Source organism: Oncorhynchus nerka, linkage group LG12 (assembly GCF_034236695.1).
Source record: "Oncorhynchus nerka isolate Pitt River linkage group LG12, Oner_Uvic_2.0, whole genome shotgun sequence".
Taxonomy (NCBI): domain Eukaryota; kingdom Metazoa; phylum Chordata; class Actinopteri; order Salmoniformes; family Salmonidae; genus Oncorhynchus; species Oncorhynchus nerka.
In genome coordinates this window covers 12,872,935-12,890,273 of record NC_088407.1, presented here as the reverse complement: position 1 = coordinate 12,890,273, position 17,339 = coordinate 12,872,935, and the positions used below count along the sequence as shown (strand labels likewise).

General features: G+C 47.3%; 1 protein-coding gene across 1 annotated transcript in view; it reads left to right on the top strand.

Moving 5' to 3' along the window:
• Positions 1 to 17,339, top strand: part of m1ap (meiosis 1 associated protein) — a 93,390-nt gene that overhangs the window by 66,116 nt on the left and 9,935 nt on the right. The window contains exons 11-14 of the mRNA XM_065026015.1: positions 3,247 to 3,421; positions 5,056 to 5,115; positions 5,297 to 5,356; positions 5,608 to 5,673. Coding sequence (XP_064882087.1) covers positions 3,247 to 3,421; positions 5,056 to 5,115; positions 5,297 to 5,356; positions 5,608 to 5,673 — 361 coding nt within the window. The remainder of the gene's footprint in view (positions 1 to 3,246; positions 3,422 to 5,055; positions 5,116 to 5,296; positions 5,357 to 5,607; positions 5,674 to 17,339) is intronic.

Genomic DNA, 17,339 nt, shown 5'->3' with positions numbered 1-17,339 from the left:
TCCATACAGGTACCTACTGTCACCCTCATATCCATACAGGTACCTACTGTCACCCTCATATCCATACAGGTACCTACTGTCACCCTCATATCCATACAGGTACCTACTGTCACCCTCATATCCATACAGGAGACTACTGTCACCCTCATATCCATACAGGAGACTACTGTCACCCTCATATCCATACAGGAGACTACTGTCACCCTCATATCCATACAGGAGACTACTGTCACCCTCATATCCATACAGGTACCTACTGTCACCCTCATATCCATACAGGTACCTACTGTCACCCTCATATCCATACAGGTACCTACTGTCACCCTCATATCCATACAGGTACCTACTGTCACCCTCATATCCATACAGGTACCTACTGTCACCCTCATATCCATACAGGAGACTACTGTCACCCTCATATCCATACAGGTACCTACTGTCACCCTCATATCCATGCAGGTACCTACTGTCACCCTCATATCCATACAGGAGACTACTGTCACCCTCATATCCATACAGGTACCTACTGTCACCCTCATATCCATACAGGAGACTACTGTCATCATCATATCCATACAGGTACCTACTGTCACCCTCATATCCATACAGGTACCTACTGTCACCCTCATATCCATACAGGAGACTACTGTCACCCTCATATCCATACAGGGGACTGCTGTCACCACCCTCATATCCATACAGGTACCTACTGTCACCCTCATATCCATACAGGAGACTACTGTCACCCTCATATCCATACAGGTACCTACTGTCACCCTCATATCCATACAGGAGACTACTGTCACCCTCATATCCATACAGGTACCTACTGTCACCCTCATATCCATACAGGAGACTACTGTCACCCTCATATCCATACAGGTACCTACTGTCACCCTCATATCCATACAGGTACCTACTGTCACCCTCATATCCATACAGGTACCTACTGTCACCCTCATATCCATACAGGAGACTACTGTCACCCTCATATCCATACAGGTACCTACTGTCACCCTCATATCCATACAGGTACCTACTGTCACCCTCATATCCATACAGGTACCTACTGTCACCCCTCATATCCATACAGGTACCTACTGTCACCCCTATCCATACAGGTACCTACTGTCACCCTCATATCCATACAGGTACCTACTGTCACCCTCATATCCATACAGGAGACTACTGTCACCCTCATATCCATACAGGAGACTACTGTCACCCCCTTCATATCCATACAGGAGACTACTGTCACCCCTCATATCCATACAGGTACCTACTGTCACCCTCATATCCATACAGGTACCTACTGTCACCCTCATATCCATACAGGTACCTACCCACCCTCATATCCATACAGGTACCTACTGTCACCCTCATATCCATACAGGTACCTACTGTCACCCTCATATCCATACAGGAGACTACTGTCACCCTCATATCCATACAGGTACCTACTGTCACCCTCATATCCATGCAGGTACCTACTGTCACCCTCATATCCATACAGGAGACTACTGTCACCCTCATATCCATACAGGTACCTACTGTCACCCTCATATCCATACAGGAGACTACTGTCATCATCATATCCATACAGGTACCTACTGTCACCCTCATATCCATACAGGTACCTACTGTCACCCTCATATCCATACAGGAGACTACTGTCACCCTCATATCCATACAGGAGACTACTGTCACCCTCATATCCATACAGGGGACTGCTGTCACCACCCTCATATCCATACAGGTACCTACTGTCACCCTCATATCCATACAGGAGACTACTGTCACCCTCATATCCATACAGGTACCTACTGTCACCCTCATATCCATACAGGAGACTACTGTCACCCTCATATCCATACAGGTACCTACTGTCACCCTCATATCCATACAGGAGACTACTGTCACCCTCATATCCATACAGGAGACTACTGTCACCCTCATATCCAATACAGGTACCTACTGTCACCCTCATATCCATACAGGGGACTACTGTCACCCTCATATCCATACAGGGGACTACTGTCACCCTCATATCCATACAGGAGACTACTGTCACCCTCATATCCATACAGGAGACTACTGTCACCCTCATATCCATACAGGTACCTACTGTCACCCTCATATCCATACAGGTACCTACTGTCACCCTCATATCCATACAGGAGACTACTGTCACCCTCATATCCATACAGGAGACTACTGTCACCCTCATATCCATACAGGTACCTACTGTCACCCTCATATCCATACAGGAGACTACTGTCACCCTCATATCCATACAGGTACCTACTGTCACCCTCATATCCATACAGGTACCTACTGTCACCCTCATATCCATACAGGTACCTACTGTCACCCCTATATCCATACAGGAGACTACTGTCACCCTGTCACCCTCATATCCATACAGGAGACTACTGTCACCCTCCATACAGGTACACTGTCACCCTCATATCCATACAGGTGACTACTGTCACCCTCATATCCATACAGGTACCTACTGTCACCCTCATATCCATACAGGAGACTACTGTCACCCTCATATCCATACAGGTACCTACTGTCACCCTCATATCCATACAGGAGACTACTGTCACCCTCATATCCATACAGGTACCTACTGTCACCCTCATATCCATACAGGTACTACTGTCACCCTCATATCCATGCAGGTGACTACTGTCACCCTCATATCCATACAGGTACCTACTGTCACCCTCATATCCATACAGGAGACTACTGTCACCCTCATATCCATACAGGAGACTACTGTCACCCTCATATCCATACAGGTACCTACTGTCACCCTCATATCCATACAGGTACCTACTGTCACCCTCATATCCATACAGGAGACTACTGTCACCCTCATATCCATACAGGTACCTACTGTCACCCTCATATCCATACAGGTACCTACTGTCACCCTCATATCCATACAGGAGACTACTGTCACCCTCATATCCATACAGGTACCTACTGTCACCCTCATATCCATACAGGTACCTACTGTCACCCTCATATCCATACAGGTACCTACTGTCACCCTCATATCCATACAGGTACCTACTGTCACCCTCATATCCATACAGGAGACTACTGTCACCCTCATATCCATACAGGTACCTACTGTCACCCTCATATCCATACAGGTGACTACTGTCACCCTCATATCCATACCTACTGTCACCCTCATATCCATACAGTACTGTCACCCTCATATCCATACAGGTCCACTGTCACCCTCACCATGCAGGTGACTGCTGTCACCCTCATATCCATACAGGTACCTACTGTCACCCTCATATCCATACAGGAGACTACTGTCACCCTCATATCCATACAGGTACCTACTGTCACCCTCATATCCATGCAGGTGACTGCTGTCACCCTCATATCCATACAGGTACCTACTGTCACCCTCATATCCATACAGGTGACTACTGTCACCCTCATATCCATACAGGTACCTACTGTCACCCTCATATCCATACAGGAGACTACTGTCACCCTCATATCCATACAGGTACCTACTGTCACCCTCATATCCATACAGGTACCTACTGTCACCCTCATATCCATACAGGTGACTGCTGTCACCCTCATATCCATACAGGTCACTGTCACCCTCATATCCATACAGGTACCTACTGTCACCCTCATATCCATACAGGTGACTACTGTCACCCTCATATCCATACAGGTACCTACTGTCACCCTCATATCCATACAGGTACCTACTGTCACCCTCATATCCATACAGGAGACTACTGTCACCCTCATATCCATACAGGTACCTACTGTCACCCTCATATCCATACAGGTACCTACTGTCACCCTCATATCCATACAGGAGACTACGGTCACCCTCATATCCATACAGGTACCTACTGTCACCCTCATATCCATACAGGTACCTACTGTCACCCTCATATCCATGCAGGTGACTGCTGTCACCACCCTCATATCCATACAGGTGACTACTGTCACCACCCTCATATCCATACAGGTGACTACTGTCACCACCCTCATATCCATACAGGTGACTACTGTCACCACCCTCATATCCATACAGGTACCTACTGTCACCCTCATATCCATACAGGAGACTACTGTCACCCTCATATCCATACAGGTACCTACTGTCACCCTCATATCCATACAGGTGACTACTGTCACCACCCTCATATCCAGGTACCTACTGTCACCCTCATATCCATACAGGTAACTACTGTCACCCTCATATCCATACAGGTGACTACTGTCACCACCCTCATATCCATACAGGTGACTACTGTCACCACCCTCATATCCATACAGGTACCTACTGTCACCCTCATATCCATACAGGTACCTACTGTCACCCTCATATCCATACAGGTGACTACTGTCACCACCCTCATATCCATACAGGTACTTGCTGTCACCACCCTCATATCCATACAGGTACCTACTGTCACCCTCATATCCGTACAGGTACCTACTGTCACCACCCTTATATCCATACAGGCACTTACTGTCACCACCCTCATATCCATACAGGTACCTACTGTCACCACCCTCATATCCATACAGGTACCTACTGTCACCACCCTTATATCCATACAGGCACTTACTGTCACCCTCATATCCATACAGGAGACTACTGTCACCCTCATATCCATACAGGTACCTACTGTCACCCTCATATCCATACAGGTACCTACTGTCACCCTCATATCCATACAGGTGACTACTGTCACCACCCTCATATCCATACAGGTACTTGCTGTCACCATATCCATACAGGTACCTACTGTCACCCTCATATCCATACAGGTACCTACTGTCACCACCCTTATATCCATACAGGTACCTACTGTCACCACCCTCATATCCATACAGGTACCTACTGTCACCACCCTCATATCCATACAGGTACCTACTGTCACCACCCTTATATCCATACAGGCACTTACTGTCACCCTCATATCCATACAGGAGACTACTGTCACCCTCATATCCATACAGGTACCTACTGTCACCCTCATATCCATACAGGTACCTACTGTCACCCTCATATCCATGCAGGTGACTGCTGTCACCCTCATATCCATACAGGTACCTACTGTCACCCTCATATCCATACAGGAGACTACTGTCACCCTCATATCCATACAGGAGACTACTGTCACCCTCATATCCAATACAGGTACCTACTGTCACCCTCATATCCATACAGGAGACTACTGTCACCCTCATATCCATACAGGTACCTACTGTCACCCTCATATCCATACAGGTACCTACTGTCACCCTCATATCCATGCAGGTGACTGCTGTCACCCTCATATCCATACAGGTACCTACTGTCACCCTCATATCCATACAGGTGACTACTGTCACCCTCATATCCATACAGGTACCTACTGTCACCCTCATATCCATACAGGAGACTACTGTCACCCTCATATCCATACAGGTACCTACTGTCACCCTCATATCCATACAGGTACCTACTGTCACCCTCATATCCATACAGGAGACTCACCTCATATCCATACAGGTACCTACTGTCACCCTCACCATGTCACTGTCCTCATATCCATGCAGGTGACTGCTGTCACCACCCTCATATCCATACAGGTGACTACTGTCACCACCCTCATATCCATACAGGTGACTACTGTCACCACCCTCATATCCATACAGGTGACTACTGTCACCACCCCTCATATCCATACAGGTACCTACTGTCACCCTCATATCCATACAGGAGACTACTGTCACCCTCATATCCATACAGGTACCTACTGTCACCCTCATATCCATACAGGTGACTACTGTCACCACCCTCATATCCATACAGGTACCTACTGTCACCCTCATATCCATACAGGTAACTACTGTCACCCTCATATCCATACAGGTGACTACTGTCACCACCCTCATATCCATACAGGTGACTACTGTCACCACCCTCATATCCATACAGGTACCTACTGTCACCCTCATATCCATACAGGTACCTACTGTCACCCTCATATCCATACAGGTGACTACTGTCACCACCCTCATATCCATACAGGTACTTGCTGTCACCACTCATATCCATACAGGTACCTACTGTCACCCTCATATCCGTACAGGTACCTACTGTCACCACCCTTATATCCATACAGGCACTTACTGTCACCACCCTCATATCCATACAGGTACCTACTGTCACCACCCTCATATCCATACAGGTACCTACTGTCACCACCCTTATATCCATACAGGCACTTACTGTCACCCTCATATCCATACAGGAGACTACTGTCACCCTCATATCCATACAGGTACCTACTGTCACCCTCATATCCATACAGGTACCTACTGTCACCCTCATATCCATACAGGTGACTACTGTCACCACCCTCATATCCATACAGGTACTTGCTGTCACCACCCTCATATCCATACAGGTACCTACTGTCACCCTCATATCCGTACAGGTACCTACTGTCACCACCCTTATATCCATACAGGCACTTACTGTCACCACCCTCATATCCATACAGGTACCTACTGTCACCACCCTCATATCCATACAGGTACCTACTGTCACCACCCTTATATCCATACAGGCACTTACTGTCACCCTCATATCCATACAGGAGACTACTGTCACCCTCATATCCATACAGGTACCTACTGTCACCCTCATATCCATACAGGTACCTACTGTCACCCTCATATCCATGCAGGTGACTGCTGTCACCCTCATATCCATACAGGTACCTACTGTCACCCTCATATCCACCAGGAGACTACTGTCACCCTCATATCCATACAGGGACTACTGTCACCTCATATCCAATACAGGTACCTACTGTCACCCTCATATCCATACAGGAGACTACTGTCACCTCATATCCATACAGGTACCTACTGTCACCCTCATCCATACAGGATACTACTGTCACCCTCATATCCATACAGGTACCTACTGTCACCCTCATATCCATACAGGTACCTACTGTCACCCTCATATCCATACAGGTACCTACTGTCACCCTCATATCCATACAGGAGACTACTGTCACCCTCATATCCAGGTACCTACTGTCACCCTCATATCCATACAGGTGACTACTGTCACCCTCATATCCATACTGTCACCCTCATATCCATACAGGTACCTACTGTCACCCTCATATCCATACAGGAGACTACTGTCACCCTCATATCCATACAGGTACCTACTGTCACCCTCATATCCATACAGGTACCTACTGTCACCCTCATATCCATGCAGGTGACTGCTGTCACCCTCATATCCATACAGGTACCTACTGTCACCCTCATATCCATACAGGAGACTACTGTCACCCTCATATCCATACAGGTACCTACTGTCACCCTCATATCCATACAGGAGACTACTGTCACCCTCATATCCATACAGGTACCTACTGTCACCCTCATATCCATACAGGTGACTACTGTCACCCTCATATCCATACAGGTACCTACTGTCACCCTCATATCCATACAGGAGACTACTGTCACCCTCATATCCATACAGGTACCTACTGTCACCCTCATATCCATACAGGTACCTACTGTCACCCTCATATCCATGCAGGTGACTGCTGTCACCCTCATATCCATACAGGTACCTACTGTCACCCTCATATCCATACAGGTGACTACTGTCACCCTCATATCCATACAGGTACCTCACCCTCATATCCATACAGGTACCTACTGTCACCCTCATATCCATACAGGAGACTACTGTCACCCTCATATCCATACAGGTACCTACTGTCACCCTCATATCCATACAGGTACCTACTGTCACCCTCATATCCATACAGGAGACTACGGTCACCCTCATATCCATACAGGTACCTACTGTCACCCTCATATCCATACAGATACCTACTGTCACCCTCATATCCATGCAGGTGACTGCTGTCACCACCCTCATATCCATACAGGTGACTACTGTCACCACCTCATATCCATACAGGTGACTACTGTCACCACCCTCATATCCATACAGGTGACTACTGTCACCACCCTCATATCCATACAGGTACCTACTGTCACCCTCATATCCATACAGGAGACTACTGTCACCCTCATATCCATACAGGTACCTACTGTCACCCTCATATCCATACAGGTGACTACTGTCACCACCCTCATATCCATACAGGTACCTACTGTCACCCTCATATCCATACAGGTAACTACTGTCACCCTCATATCCATACAGGTGACTACTGTCACCACCCTCATATCCATACAGGTGACTACTGTCACCACCCTCATATCCATACAGGTACCTACTGTCACCCTCATATCCATACAGGTACCTACTGTCACCCTCATATCCATACAGGTACCTACTGTCACCCTCATATCCATACAGGTGACTACTGTCACCACCTCATATCCATACAGGTACTTGCTGTCACCACCCTCATATCCATACAGGTACCTACTGTCACCCTCATATCCGTACAGGTACCTACTGTCACCACCCTTATATCCATACAGGCACTTACTGTCACCACCCTCATATCCATACAGGTACCTACTGTCACCACCCTCATATCCATACAGGTACCTACTGTCACCACCCTTATATCCATACAGGCACTTACTGTCACCACCCTCATATCCATACAGGAGACTACTGTCACCCTCATATCCATACAGGTACCTACTGTCACCCTCATATCCATACAGGTGACTGCTGTCACCACCCTCATATCCATACAGGTACCTACTGTCACCACCCTTATATCCATACAGGCACTTACTGTCACCACCCTCATATCCATACAGGTACCTACTGTCACCACCCTCATATCCATACAGGCACTTACAGTCACCACCCTCATATCCATACAGGTACCTACTGTCACCACCCTCATATCCATACAGGTACCTACTGTCACCCTCATATCCATACAGGTACCTACTGTCACCCTCATATCCATACAGGTACTTGCTGTCACCACCCTCATATCCATACAGGTGACTGCTGTCACCACCCCATATCCATACAGGAGACTACTGTCACCCTCATATCCATACAGGTACCTACTGTCACCCTCATATCCATACAGGTACCTACTGTCACCCTCATATCCATGCAGGTACCTACTGTCACCCTCATATCCATACAGGTACCTACTGTCATCCTCATATCCATACAGGTACCTACTGTCACCCTCATATCCACACAGGAGACTACTGTCACCCTCCCATACAGGTACCTACTGTCACCCTCATATCCATACAGGTACCTACTGTCACCCTCATATCCATACAGGTGACTACTGTCACCCTCATATCCATACAGGTACTTGCTGTCACCACCCTCATATCCATACAGGTACCTACTGTCACCCTCATATCCATACAGGTACCTACTGTCACCACCCTTATATCCATACAGGCACTTACTGTCACCCTCATATCCATACAGGTACCTACTGTCACCACCTCATATCCATACAGGTACCTACTGTCACCACCCTTATATCCATACAGGCACTTACTGTCACCCTCATATCCATACAGGAGACTACTGTCACCCTCATATCCATACAGGTACACTGTCACCCTCACCATACAGGTACCTACTGTCACCCTCATATCCATGCAGGTGACTGCTGTCACCCTCATATCCATACAGGTACCTACTGTCACCCTCATATCCATACAGGAGACTACTGTCACCCTCATATCCATACAGGAGACTACTGTCACCCTCATATCCATACAGGTACCTACTGTCACCCTCATATCCATACAGGAGACTACTGTCACCCTCATATCCATACAGGTACCTACTGTCACCCTCATATCCATACAGGATACTACTGTCACCCTCATATCCATACAGGTACCTACTGTCACCCTCATATCCATACAGGTACCTACTGTCACCCCCTCATATCCATACAGGTACCTACTGTCACCCTCATATCCATACAGGTACTACTGTCACCCTCATATCCATACAGGAGACTACTGTCACCCTCATATCCATACAGGTACCTACTGTCACCCTCATATCCATACAGGTGACTACTGTCACCCCATCCATACTCACATATCCATACAGGTACCTACTGTCACCCTCATATCCATACAGGAGACTACTGTCACCCTCATATCCATACAGGTACCTACTGTCACCCTCATATCCATGCAGGTGACTGCTGTCACTGGTCACTGTCACCCTCATATCCATACAGGTGACTACTGTCACCCTCATATCCATACAGGTACCCCTCATATCCATGTCACCACCCTCATATCCATACAGGTACCTACTGTCACCCTCATATCCATACAGGTCACTGTCACCCTCATATCCATACAGGTACCTACTGTCACCCTCATATCCATACAGGAGACTACTGTCACCCTCATATCCATACAGGTACCTACTGTCACCCTCATATCCATACAGGTACCTACTGTCACCCTCATATCCATACAGGTGACTACTGTCACCCTCATATCCATACAGGTACCTACTGTCACCCTCATATCCATACAGGTGACTACTGTCACCCTCATATCCATACAGGTCACCTCACCCTCATATCCATACAGGAGACTCACCCCCTCATATCCATACAGGTACCTACTGTCACCCTCATATCCATACAGGTGACTACTGTCACCCTCATATCCATACAGGAGACTCATCATATCCATACAGGTACCTACTGTCACCCTCATATCCATACAGGTACCTACTGTCACCCTCATATCCATGCAGGTGACTGCTGTCACCACCCTCATATCCATACAGGTGACTACTGTCACCACCCTCATATCCATACAGGTGACTACTGTCACCACCCTCATATCCATACAGGTGACTACTGTCACCACCCTCATATCCATACAGGTACCTACTGTCACCCTCATATCCATACAGTCACCACCCTCATATCCATACAGGTACCTACTGTCACCCTCATATCCATACAGGTGACTACTGTCACCACCCTCATATCCATACAGGTACCTACTGTCACCCTCATATCCATACAGGTAACTACTGTCACCCCCTCATATCCATACAGGTGACTACTGTCACCACCTCATCATATCCATACAGGTGACTACTGTCACCACCCTCATATCCATACAGGTACCTACTGTCACCCTCATATCCATACAGGTACCTACTGTCACCCTCATATCCATACAGGTACTACTGTCACCACCCTCATATCCATACAGGTACTTGCTGTCACCACCCTCATATCCATACAGGTACCTACTGTCACCCTCATATCCGTACAGGTACCTACTGTCACCCTCATATCCATACAGGTACTTACTGTCACCACCCTCATATCCATACAGGTACCTACTGTCACCACCCTCATATCCATACAGGTACCTACTGTCACCACCCTTATATCCATACAGGCACTTACTGTCACCCCATACAGGAGACTACTGTCACCCTCATATCCATACAGGTACCTACTGTCACCCTCATATCCATACAGGTACCTACTGTCACCCCCTCATATCCATACAGGTGACTACTGTCACCACCCTCATATCCATACAGGTATCTGTCACCACCCTCATATCCATACAGGTACCTACTGTCACCCTCATATCCATACAGGTACCTACTGTCACCACCCTATATCCATACAGGCACTTACTGTCACCACCCTCATATCCATACAGGTACCTACTGTCACCACCCTCATATCCATACAGGTACCTACTGTCACCACCCTTATATCCATACAGGCACTTACTGTCACCCTCATATCCATACAGGAGACTACTGTCACCCTCATATCCATACAGGTACCTACTGTCACCCTCATATCCATACAGGTACCTACTGTCACCCTCATATCCATGCAGGTGACTGCTGTCACCCTCATATCCATACAGGTCACTGTCACCCTCATATCCATACAGGAGACTACTGTCACCCTCATATCCATACAGTACTGTCACCCTCATATCCAATACAGGTACCTACTGTCACCCTCATATCCATACAGGAGACTACTGTCACCCTCATATCCATACAGGTCTACTGTCACCTCATATCCATACAGGATACTACTGTCACCCTCATATCCATACAGGTACCTACTGTCACCCTCATATCCATACAGGTACCTACTGTCACCCTCATATCCATACAGGTACCTACTGTCACCCTCATATCCATACAGGTACTACTGTCACCCTCATATCCATACAGGAGACTACTGTCACCCTCATATCCATACAGGTACCTACTGTCACCCTCATATCCATACAGGTGACTACTGTCACCCTCATATCCATACTGTCACCCTCATATCCATACAGGTACCTACTGTCACCCTCATATCCATACAGGAGACTACTGTCACCCTCATATCCATACAGGTACCTACTGTCACCCTCATATCCATACAGGTGACTACTGTCACCTCATATCCATACAGGTGACTACCCTGTCACCACCCTCATATCCATACAGGTAGACTACTGTCACCCTCATATATCCATACAGGTACTACTGTCACCTCATATCCATACAGGTGACTACTACTGTCACCCTGTCATATCCATACAGGTACCCCTACCATGGTCACCTATATCCATACAGGTACCTACTGTCACCCTCATCCATGCATATCCATCATATCCATACAGGTACCTACTGTCACCCTCATATCCATACAGGTGACTACTGTCACCCTCATATCCATACAGGTACCTACTGTCACCCTCATATCCATACAGGAGACTACTGTCACCCTCATATCCATACAGGTACCTACTGTCACCCTCATATCCATACAGGTACCTACTGTCACCCTCATATCCATACAGGAGACTACGGTCACCCTCATATCCATACAGGTACCTACTGTCACCCTCATATCCATACAGGTACCTACTGTCACCCTCATATCCATGCAGGTGACTGCTGTCACCACCCTCATATCCATACAGGTGACTACTGTCACCACCCTCATATCCATACAGGTGACTACTGTCACCACCCTCATATCCATACAGGTGACTACTGTCACCACCCTCATATCCATACAGGTACCTACTGTCACCCTCATATCCATACAGGAGACTACTGTCACCCTATATCCATACAGGTACCTACTGTCACCCTCATATCCATACAGGTGACTACTGTCACCACCCTCATATCCATACAGGTACCTACTGTCACCCTCATATCCATACAGGTAACTACTGTCACCCTCATATCCATACAGGTGACTACTGTCACCACCCTCATATCCATACAGGTGACTACTGTCACCACCCTCATATCCATACAGGTACCTACTGTCACCCTCATATCCATACAGGTACCTACTGTCACCCTCATATCCATACAGGTGACTACTGTCACCACCCTCATATCCATACAGGTACTTGCTGTCACCACCCTCATATCCATACAGGTACCTACTGTCACCTCATATCCGTATACAGGTACCTACTGTCACCACCCTTATATCCATACAGGCACTTACTGTCACCACCCTCATATCCATACAGGTACCTACTGTCACCACCCTCATATCCATACAGGTACCTACTGTCACCACCCTTATATCCATACAGGCACTTACTGTCACCCTCATATCCATACAGGAGACTACACCCTCATATCCATACAGGTACCTACTGTCACCCTCATATCCATACAGGTACCTACTGTCACCCTCATATCCATACAGGTGACTACTGTCACCACCCTCATATCCATACAGGTACACCCTCTCATATCCATACAGGTACCTACTGTCACCCTCATATCCGTACAGGTACCTACTGTCACCACCCTTATATCCATACAGGCACTTACTGTCACCACCCTCATATCCATACAGGTACCTACTGTCACCACCCTCATATCCATACAGGTACCTACTGTCACCACCCTTATATCCATACAGGCACTTACTGTCACCCTCATATCCATACAGGAGACTACTGTCACCCTCATATCCATACAGGTACCTACTGTCACCCTCATATCCATACAGGTACCTACTGTCACCCTCATATCCATGCAGGTGACTGCTGTCACCCTCATATCCATACAGGTACCTACTGTCACCCTCATATCCATACAGGAGACTACTGTCACCCTCATATCCATACAGGAGACTACTGTCACCCTCATATCCAATACAGGTACCTACTGTCACCCTCATATCCATACAGGAGACTACTGTCACCCTCATATCCATACAGGTACCTACTGTCACCCTCATATCCATACAGGATACTACTGTCACCCTCATATCCATACAGGTACCTACTGTCACCCTCATATCCATACAGGTACCTACTGTCACCCTCATATCCATACAGGTACCTACTGTCACCCTCATATCCATACAGGAGACTACTGTCACCCTCATATCCATACAGGAGACTACTGTCACCCTCATATCCATACAGGTACCTACTGTCACCCTCATATCCATACAGGTGACTACTGTCACCCTCATATCCATACTGTCACCCTCATATCCATACAGGTACCTACTGTCACCCTCATATCCATACAGGAGACTACTGTCACCTCATATCCATACAGGTACCTACTGTCACCCTCATATCCATACAGGTACCTACTGTCACCCTCATATCCATGCAGGTGACTGCTGTCACCTCATATCCATACAGGTACCTACTGTCACCCTCATATCCATACAGGAGACTACTGTCACCCTCATATCCATACAGGTACCTACTGTCACCCTCATATCCATACAGGAGACTACTGTCACCCTCATATCCATACAGGTACCTACTGTCACCCTCATATCCATACAGGTGACTACTGTCACCCTCATATCCATACAGGTACCTACTGTCACCCTCATATCCATACAGGAGACTACTGTCACCCTCATATCCATACAGGTACCTACTGTCACCCTCATATCCATACAGGTACCTACTGTCACCCTCATATCCATGCAGGTGACTGCTGTCACCCTCATATCCATACAGGTACCTACTGTCACCCTCATATCCATACAGGTGACTACTGTCACCCTCATATCCATACAGGTACCTACTGTCACCCTCATATCCATACAGGTACCTACTGTCACCCTCATATCCATACAGGAGACTACTGTCACCCTCATATCCATACAGGTACCTACTGTCACCCTCATATCCATACAGGTACCTACTGTCACCCTCATATCCATACAGGAGACTACGGTCACCCTCATATCCATACAGGTACCTACTGTCACCCTCATATCCATACAGATACCTACTGTCACCCTCATATCCATGCAGGTGACTGCTGTCACCACCCTCATATCCATACAGGTGACTACTGTCACCACCCTCATATCCATACAGGTGACTACTGTCACCACCCTCATATCCATACAGGTGACTACTGTCACCACCCTCATATCCATACAGGTACCTACTGTCACCCTCATATCCATACAGGAGACTACTGTCACCCTCATATCCATACAGGTACCTACTGTCACCCTCATATCCATACAGGTGACTACTGTCACCACCCTCACATCCATACAGGTACCTACTGTCACCCTCATATCCATACAGGTAACTACTGTCACCCTCATATCCATACAGGTGACTACTGTCACCACCCTCATATCCATACAGGTGACTACTGTCACCACCCTCATATCCATACAGGTACCTACTGTCACCCTCATATCCATACAGGTGACTACTGTCACCCTCATATCCATACAGGTACCTACTGTCACCCTCATATCCATACAGGTACCTACTGTCACCCTCATATCCATACAGGTGACTGCTGTCACCCTCATATCCATACAGGTACCTACTGTCACCCTCATATCCATACAGGTACCTACTGTCACCCTCATATCCATACAGGTACCTACTGTCACCCTCATATCCATGCAGGTGACTGCTGTCACCCTCATATCCATACAGGTACCTACTGTCACCCTCATATCCATACAGGAGACTACTGTCACCCTCATATCCATACAGGTACCTACTGTCACCCTCATATCCATACAGGAGACTACTGTCACCCTCATATCCATACAGGTACCTACTGTCACCCTCATATCCATACAGGTACCTACTGTCACCCTCATATCCATACAGGAGACTACGGTCACCCTCATATCCATACAGGTACCTACTGTCACCCTCATATCCATACAGGTACCTACTGTCACCCTCATATCCATGCAGGTGACTGCTGTCACCACCCTCATATCCATACAGGTGACTACTGTCACCACCCTCATATCCATACAGGTGACTACTGTCACCACCCTCATATCCATACAGGTGACTACTGTCACCACCCTCATATCCATACAGGTACCTACTGTCACCCTCATATCCATACAGGAGACTACTGTCACCCTCATATCCATACAGGTACCTACTGTCACCCTCATATCCATACAGGTGACTACTGTCACCACCCTCATATCCATACAGGTACCTACTGTCACCCTCATATCCATACAGGTAACTACTGTCACCCTCATATCCATACAGGTGACTACTGTCACCACCCTCATATCCATAGGTGACTACTGTCACCACCCTCATATCCATACAGGTACCTACTGTCACCCTCATATCCATACAGGTACCTACTGTCACCCTCATATCCATACAGGTGACTACTGTCACCACCCTCATATCCATACAGGTACTTGCTGTCACCACCCTCATATCCATACAGGTACCTACTGTCACCCTCATATCCATACAGGTACCTACTGTCACCACCCTTATATCCATACAGGCACTTACTGTCACCACCCTCATATCCATACAGGTACCTACTGTCACCACCCTCATATCCATACAGGTACCTACTGTCACCACCCTTATATCCATACAGGCACTTACTGTCACCCTCATATCCATACAGGAGACTACTGTCACCCTCATATCCATACAGGTACCTACTGTCACCCTCATATCCATACAGGTACCTACTGTCACCCTCATATCCATACAGGTGACTACTGTCACCACCCTCATATCCATACAGGTACTTGCTGTCACCACCCTCATATCCATACAGGTACCTACTGTCACCCTCATATCCGTACAGGTACCTACTGTCACCACCCTTATATCCATACAGGCACTTACTGTCACCACCCTCATATCCATACAGGTACCTACTGTCACCACCCTCATATCCATACAGGTACCTACTGTCACCACCCTTATATCCATACAGGCACTTACTGTCACCCTCATATCCATACAGGAGACTACTGTCACCCTCATATCCATAC